Source organism: Stomoxys calcitrans, chromosome 1 (assembly GCF_963082655.1).
Source record: "Stomoxys calcitrans chromosome 1, idStoCalc2.1, whole genome shotgun sequence".
In the NCBI taxonomy this organism is placed as follows: Eukaryota; Metazoa; Arthropoda; class Insecta; order Diptera; family Muscidae; genus Stomoxys; species Stomoxys calcitrans.
Window position 1 is genome coordinate 93,759,770 of NC_081552.1, and position 8,626 is coordinate 93,768,395.

At 36.3% G+C, this 8,626-nt stretch overlaps 1 protein-coding gene across 1 annotated transcript; it reads right to left on the reverse strand.

Annotated features, from left to right (window-relative positions):
- Nucleotides 1-1,623: 1,623 nt before the first annotated feature.
- Nucleotides 1,624-7,158, reverse strand: LOC106094670 (glycogen-binding subunit 76A). The gene is made up of 2 exons (XM_013261902.2): nucleotides 6,956-7,158; nucleotides 1,624-6,874 (listed from the first exon to the last, which is right to left on the reverse strand). Exons 1-2 carry the CDS (start codon nucleotides 7,121-7,123, stop codon nucleotides 5,123-5,125), a joined length of 1,920 nt encoding a protein of 639 aa, XP_013117356.1. The 5' UTR covers nucleotides 7,124-7,158; the 3' UTR covers nucleotides 1,624-5,122.
- Between the last annotated feature and the right edge of the window lie 1,468 nt (nucleotides 7,159-8,626).

The window sequence follows — 8,626 nt, forward strand, 5'->3', positions numbered from 1 at the left end:
AAGCATTGTGTAAATAATTCTGCTTACAATATTAGATCGTGTAAAAATATGTATTTGTTTCGATAAAAGAAAACAATAAAACAAAAAAAATCAGGACAAACATTACTAAATAAGTTCAGAAACAAAAACTCATAACTAAAAATAAATAAAAAAATTTAATCACAAATTTATGATAAGAAAACTGAGACAAAAGAAAACTTTTGTAAGGTAAAACTAGTGTCGGTATTTTACTATAAATGTAAGCAATTGATTGTCATCAAAGTTGACTTAAAGATCTGTGTCATTGACCGTGGTCATTGATATTTAAGCTTTTTATTGTTATAATACTTATTTAATATAATTTCAATATTAGTGGACTTGGAGATGTTAATAACTATTGTTTTTTTAAATAAAGGGCCCAAAAAAGAAATAGATTTCAAAATGTTGGCTGCATTCATTTACCTCGAAGAGATTTACACAATTGGATTTCTTTCTTTAACTTTAATAGTTATAGTCAAAGAAATTGTATTCAGCTATATAAATATATCTAAAATTTTCGAGGATCATGTATCGAATGGTCGTTTTTATATATAAACAAAAGCTTATTTCTCCCCACGGTTAACAGAATTAAACAAGTTATAGTCCGATTCGGAACATAATTGAATTGAATGTTGGAGACCATAGTAGTAGTAGAAGTCATTGTGTAAAATTGCAGCCAATTCGAGTAAGAATTGCGGCCTTTAGTGGCTCAAGAAGTAAAATAAAGAGATCGGTTTATTTGGGTTTTATTTGATAAGTATGTTGAAGGTCATGGAAGAACCCGTTGTACAAAATTTCATCCAAATCGGATAATAATTACGACATCTGGAGGCTCAAGATATCAAGATCCCAGATCGGTTTCTATGGCAGCTATATCAGGTTATGGATCGATTTGAACCATATTTGACACAGTTGTTGGAAGTCATGTCGAAACACATTGTGCAATATTTCAGCCCAATCGGATAGGAATTGCGCCCTATAGACGCTCAAGAAGTAAGGACCCCAGATAGGTTTATATGACAGCTATGTCTGGTTAAGGACCGATTTCAACCATACTCATCACAGCTGTTGGAAGTCATAATAAAACACGTCATGCTAAATTTTAGCCAAATCGAATATTGTGCCCTCTAGTGGCTCAAGAAGCCATATAAACCAAGATCGGTTTATATGGCAGCTACAGGACCGATATAGCCCATTTACAATCCCAACCGACCTACCCTAATAAGAAGTATTTGTGCACAATTTCAAGCGGCTAGCTCTACTCCTTCGAAAGTTAGCGTGTTTTCGACAGACAGACGGACGGACAGAAATGGCTAGGTCGACTTAAAATGTCATGACCGTCAAGAATATACATACTTTATGGGGTCTCAGACGAATATTTCGAGGAGTTAAAAACAGAATGACGAAATTAGTATACCCTTATCCTATGGTGGAGGGTATAAAAAGTGGGTACACAGGAGAATAAATTAGTTCACCCACGACTATGTGGCAATACATACAGGAGCCTCGTGTATTTTTATACCCTCCACCATAGGATGGGGGCATACTATTTTCGTCATTCTGTTTGTAACACCTAGAAAAATGCGTCTGAGATCCCAATGTCAAATGTACGCTAAATTTCGAAGGAGTAAAGCAAGCCGCTTGAAATTTTCCACAAATACTTTTTATTAGTGTAGGTCGGTTGGGATTGTAACTATAAATTGAAAATAACAACAACAAAAACTTAAATTACCATCTGACTGTCTGGTAAAAGTATGCAAACTTTTTGGAGGGCGACTCTTAGGATGGGTGGCCTCCGGAGACTTTGTGAAAAATTTTTTAATGTCAGATACCGTTGATTTGATTGAAATAACGTTCTGATCAGTCTAATTTTCCTATTATAGGCTTTCTGTGACTTGGTCTCAAATTCGTTTAATCTTCCAAATATCTTTCATTTTAGTCCCATATTGTGCCGATCGGTTCAATTTTAAGTTTAGGTGGTACAAGCAGTTCTTCACTCAATGCCGAACAAACAAATGCGCTTTCAATAAAATTGTCTTTAAATACAACCAATAACAAAAGGCAAAAGTCGGGCGGTGCCGACTTTATAATGCCCTACACCTACGATATAAGTGAAAATTGAGAGCTATATCTTATTCTCTCAGTGGCTCTAGAAATGAAAATCAAGCGATATATCGTCGGCCTGGCCACCCCACCCCAAAATCATGCCCCAAACGGACATGTTCAACGAACGGGACAATATGGGACTCAAACGAAAGGAATTTGAGAGTAGAATACCAAATTTATACAAAAATTTTAGTTACCTACCCCAAAATTATGCAACAAAGGGACATGCATACCACACGTAACAATATGGGATTCTAATGAAAAGTATTTGAGTGTACCCTACCGCAGGGCGTTGTTTATTTCAAGATAAGTTTTATAACGCTAAAATTCTCAAATATTATGCCAGCTTTCGGTGAGAGAATGAACATTGTCGCAGGCATTCACATAAGAGATGACGCACACTACTGAAAAATGGTTCATATTGTCACCAGAAGCAAAGTGGCCTCCCAATATGTTATTAAGTGGCATATAAATCTCCAAAGAAATTTCTATTCATAAATAATATGACACCTCTTAAAAGTTGTTAACAAATCACAAGTTCTTGTTTTAAGCCATCTTTTAACTTGAGGAGTTTTACTTAGATCCCAAAAATTCATTAATATTGTACTATATATTTCATCAAGCATACAATCTACTAAGTCAACTCTAAGTCATACAAAATGTAGTAAGCTTTTGTCAGTTTCTTTTTTCATTTTCAGTAAACAAAAAATCAAAAAATAAAAAACAAAAAATTTAAATAAATTATTATATAAATTATATGTATGTAGTACTAAATATCTAAACAAAGAGATATACACTTCTACGAGTACTATTTTATATCGACATCTCTTTAAGGTTTATAATTTTTTTTTATGTGTTATGAAAATAAGAGCTCATTTCATTAAATTTAATTTTAAGGATTGCTATATTCCACTTGATAAAGTTTTGTAAATGTTTGTGGATCGATTGGAGGGTTCGTTTTGTTAATTTCTGTTAACCTGAGAATTTTGTTTTTAAAATTTTCGGTTTCATTATTGTAATAGCGATTCAATTAAAATATTTGTTTTTTTTTTGTAAATTTATAAAAAAAAAGGTTAAAGGTTACACACTTGTCCCAGTTATTCAAACATTTAAATTATGTTTATTTTGTTTCAAGAAATGGTGTAATTTTGAATTGTATTCAAAGTAATGCAATTGCTTTTAAAGCGCATGGAGGAACTGAATCGAAAACTCTTCTTTCAAATCTTATATGGACAGAAACATCCAAAACGCTCGAATAGGTAGAGGAAAAGTGAAATTCTAAGTTATTATAGCTTCAATACCGTTTTTAAAGCTTCAGTCACTGTCAAATATTAAAAACAGATGCCCAAGCACAATGAATAGTGGTTAATCTTTTAGTAGCATTTTTGGTATATTCATAATTAATTACAGTTGGGTTAGTCCACAGACTCAGCGGGGCGTAATTTGACCAAACATTAGTTTCGCTTTTCCAGTTTGGTGGACGTTGATGTGGAAGAAGCCCAACATAAGATCTTTACTTTAAGTTCAGAGAAGTTGTTCTTTTCGCAGACAAGGCGATTTGAAGCACTTCTCCTAGCACTTGTATTGCCATCTAGTCGGTCAATTTACAAGAATCTTTACTTTACTTTAATTGGCTATGAGAGAATATTTTTTCCACTAGCCGAATCAACAAGACTATCTAAGCTAAAAGAACGAGGTGGTACGGTATTAAGGAGAACGAGAGTTCAAATGACTAGGCTGTAAGGGCCAGAGGGCTATCATCAGTAAATTTGGTGATTGAGAAACCTACAGTCCGGCTTACAAACTCCGATACATAGGCCTAAATCAACTTGGAGAGTCATATAAAGGATTACGATAAGAGATTTCGCGAGCAAGATTATTATTCAAGGTTACTTTTCAGTTTTTAGAGCGCATTATAAGCCGATTACTTGCAAAGGTGTATGTCCATAGTAGCATGGGGCATATTAAAACCCGCATCTTTTTTTCAACCCAACCGAACCTCTACCGCAACAGCAAATGATATGCTCAGCAGAAATAGCAAACAAAACTGCTTTCAATTTCTTAGCAAACAAAATCTTTTTGCACAGCAAACTTTTTTGCTACTTCACTGACAAAATTCTTTGAATCTAGCTTATTTGAATAAAATTGATTTTCCAGGAAAATATTAGAACATTGAGCAACCACTAGATGGGTAACCTTAAGGGTCTATTAGCCTTCTCTTGTGCGATTAAGCTGGACACTATATACACCAAGTTCCTTAAAGGGTTGTACAATTTTAGCGAATTCGAACAGGGTTTTGGTAACTGGCTTCCAAAGGTAACCCAAGCTTGTCCGCCTACGACGTCAAAAGTCTGAGTTCGAATCCTGATGAGCAAAAAATTTGTTGCCTATGCCTTACTTTTGCTGACAAAATTTTTTATGGGGTTCTATCATGTAAAACTTCTCTACAAAGTATATTGCCCAGCTGCATGCTGTTCGGACTCGACTATAAAAACTAAGTTTATTGTCATTGAGCTTTAACGTGAATCGACCAGCACTCATTGAAATGAGAGAAGTCTGTGCGCAATGCCTAAAATTATTGCCAAGTAGAATAATCAAGAAGTAAAGTCTAAAGAACTGTTCGGGGGCTATGCGAAATGATGCACCCATTGGTACACCATGACAAAGCTTCACACATTAGATTTTATCTAAATGAGAAAAGTTTCGTTTCCTTTAAGATCTCAAGAAGTTATATGGGTAGAACTGTGAGCCATCCTAAAAATGTTTTATTCGATTCGATTTGGACTGTAAAAACTTCCCAAAAGGCTTTCTTCAAACCCTAACTGTGCTATTGTATAACCTTTAACCTCATGCTTTTTTGTATTTGATTGAGTTTTTTTCCTTGTCTTACAACAATTTCTTATAGTCTCAATATCTAACCTTGCCTTATTTATACATTCCACTTTTTATGGACTTGACACACCAATGCTGGTGGATGGATGACCCGCCGCTTTTATGCTCAATAAAAGGAAGTGCACCAGGCCTCTCCAGCTGTAGGACTTATAACTCCTATCAAATTATTTGCATGATGTGAGGGTACTACAGCCGTTGGGGTTGCTGTTGCCGTTGGCAAGCATTGAAAACAATAATTGGCTCCGTAATTATTATCCCAATACTGTTGTCCTTTACACGAAAAACGTACCGCAAATTCCAGACGTTGTCCCACATGCAATGAATTTCCAAATAGAACGAATGAGAATTTGTCAGAGAAACCATCACAGGTATTGTCCACATAATTTGCCTGTAGATCGGCAAAGCTGCGCCAGCCGTCCAGGGTGTAACGAATGTGCACTGATTTATGAAAATCTAAGTTTCGCACTCGAACTGTTCCAGTGATTGTGTGATTTATAGTATCTGTAACGGCGGCATTTTCTAGTGACACCAGTTTTTCACGCACAACATCAAGGAAGCTCGCCAAAGCACCGGGCTGCTGGAACAAAGGCATTAGAAGTTTATCAGACTTGGGTCCCAATTGTATGGGCGGCTCGGAATCGGCGATTTCCAAATCTTCATAGGCCGACTTGGGTATCGTAGGTATTTCATCAAGGAACGTTTTAATATCAGCCAAATCCAAGCCCAAGACATCGGCAAAACGTACAATTTTTTTGCGACCCGGAGTTCCAGGAGGTGTTTTTCCAGTTTTTAATGAAGAGCAACGTCGCACTCTCTGGGGACGACAGTCATCCTCATCATCCGTAGTGTCTAGGTGTGAAGTATTTAAAAGCTGGCTCTTGCTATTTCTGACTGTTTGTTCTGTTTGAGGACTTTCAGCTTTTACATCTCCACTATGTGTTTCCAAATCGACTTTAGTTTGAGTTTCCAAGCTTTCGCTGTGTTCTTCGCAGGGCTCCTTAATTTCGCAGACTTCAATTTGCAGTACCTCTTCGCCATTTTCCGCATGGCCATTAATGAGTGTGTGTGTAACTTTACAAAGATTTTCCTCGTTCTCCTTGGCCACACCCTCTGTTTCAGCTGTTTGTAAATTCTTTTTGTTCTCCTCCTGCTCTACAGTAAAGTCTTTCGACTGTTTTCTCAACTCCTGCAAAATCCCCTCTTGAATAGCCGAAGTCATACTATTCTCTTTCTTTAGTACTATAAGATTGCCATGGCGGTCCACGTTAATGTCGGGCCCTTCGCTGGGCAGTGGCTTCTTGCATATGTGCTGAGATTCCGAGGAGATCGGCGATGTTGAATTCTCTTTAGACAATGTGGGTGGGGATGGAGCTGTAAAAACGCCACTGTCATGGCCATTGCATAGCGGTGAGTGATCTTCAACTTTGACTATCTTATGAAAGTCCACCTCATCGCAATCTCCCCCTTCCGCATCCCCTTCGTGATCGCCGTTGTGATTGTGTGTCTGACATATATGTGTTTTTTGCTGTTGGCTGGTATCACTCTCGGAATTAACATCAAAGTAAGGACCATCAGAGGAACTATGAGAGCTGGCCGCAGAAGCGCAGGCGTACCCGGATTCTGCTGCCGAATTGTGGGGAGTATTTGAAGTAGATTCTATAAGTCTTAAATATTCACATTCATCGACCGGGCTGCCAGGGCTCTCACAATCGAAATCAAAAAACGAATCCGATTCATGTCTCAGTGGTTGTAAATCTGTAACCGTCTGTTCGCCCTCATGGCCTGTTACCCAGGTGTTGGCCGTTTCGCCATTTGCCATAATAGGCTCATCCTCTACCGAGTGATCGCTTTCGTCACCCTATCGATAAAAAAGAAACAGATACAATGTTGATTAGAAAACATGGTGAAGTCAAAAATTACAGCTCTGTGTTGCACCTACCTGTGAGCCTAATGTGCGCAATTTGGAAGATAAACGGCGTGCAAATGCCTCAGCCCGTCCCCTACATGATGACATGCCTAAGGTGGGTATAATCGATATGATACTGCAATTGGTGGCGTCCGGTGTGGCACTGTAGTGTTGTAAGGGCAAGTCGTCTGGACCGTTCATTTACGTCAGCCTTTAAGTAAAATTGCGTCTTCAAACTGCAAGGACAGAGCGAAACAAAGAAATGATTATTTTTTTAATATTAAATACCAGACGTTTTGGTGAAGATTTATATGCTCTACATATATGCATACAGCTGCTGCATTTGCCATGAAATCATTGAAATTGTTGACCGAATTTTCATTTTCGCTTCGCATAAATTACTTATATATGCTATCTCTCACACATTATAATAATTATTATCTCTTGCCGTGACCAATATATGATGGTGATGACAAACATGAGTCATATGAGGTTTTGCGAAATTCTTTTTGAATTTTGAAATTTGATTAGTGTTACATTTTAGAAAGTTCTTTAAACCTCTCTTAAGTATTATACTTAAGACGATCAGTTCGATTTAGACACCGGGTTTCTATTTTTTGCCAAGTATAGTAATCATAGAAGTTTTGTCATCACTTTATTATAAAAAAGATCTACATTCTTTTAACCCTTTCATAGCGAATGGAATATTGTAAACTTGCAAATTTTGCCCATGAACATTCCACTAAGGAACAGGGGTAAACTTTTCACATATCAATTAGTGCAGTCCGGTTCAAATTTAAGCTCAATGATAAGGGGCCCGCCTTTTTATAGCCGAGGATTCGAACCCAGGCATTCAGCGTCATAGGCGGACATGCTAACCTCTGCGCTACGGTGGCCTCCATTAATAATTCTTCCTATATTATAAATAACAGTATACATGTTTTATATTAAAACTTTTTGAATTGAGTTTACAGCTTACTCAAATGAAAGAATAAATACGGCTATGACAATGTTGTCGTCCGCCGAGGCAAAATAAATTATAATATATCATCTTTTAAGATATGGTTTTTGAATTTGTTACAAATGTACATACAAAATTATTGGTAATCATTTGTGATAGATGATCTGTACTTCATTGCTGTTCTCAGATATCATAAAAGAAAAAATATCATGTTTCAAAAATATCATGTTTGAAAAATTGCATTTAATCGATAGAGAACCATTAAGGGAATGGGATATATGTATATATATATTGTTTCATAGAAGTAGCAACAATTTTAACATTTTGGCTCCACTTTATAGCATCATACTATGAACGAATAAAGTATGCAATAAAATCAAAACTTTATCGAGCGGTTAATTATTTGTCCTCAAAGTGTTAAATTATTGCTAAAGATTATCTTTGAATCTATATTTTTAATCTTAACTCTCAAAAACATGCCATTTGAGTGTCTCATTATCCCGTTTGGACTGCATGTAATTTTGAGGGACTTTTTGGGGAAAGGCGGCCCCTAGATACTTTACTTTGTGTCCAAAGACCATACACCAAAAAATAAAACATTTGGGTCATTTTTAGGACAAACGAAATACTTCTATTATCAATTTTTTCTTTTATTCCATTGGGTTGCCAAAAAAGTAATTGCGGATTTTTTAAAAGAAAGTAAATGCATTTTTAATAAAACTTAGAATGAACTTCTAATCAAA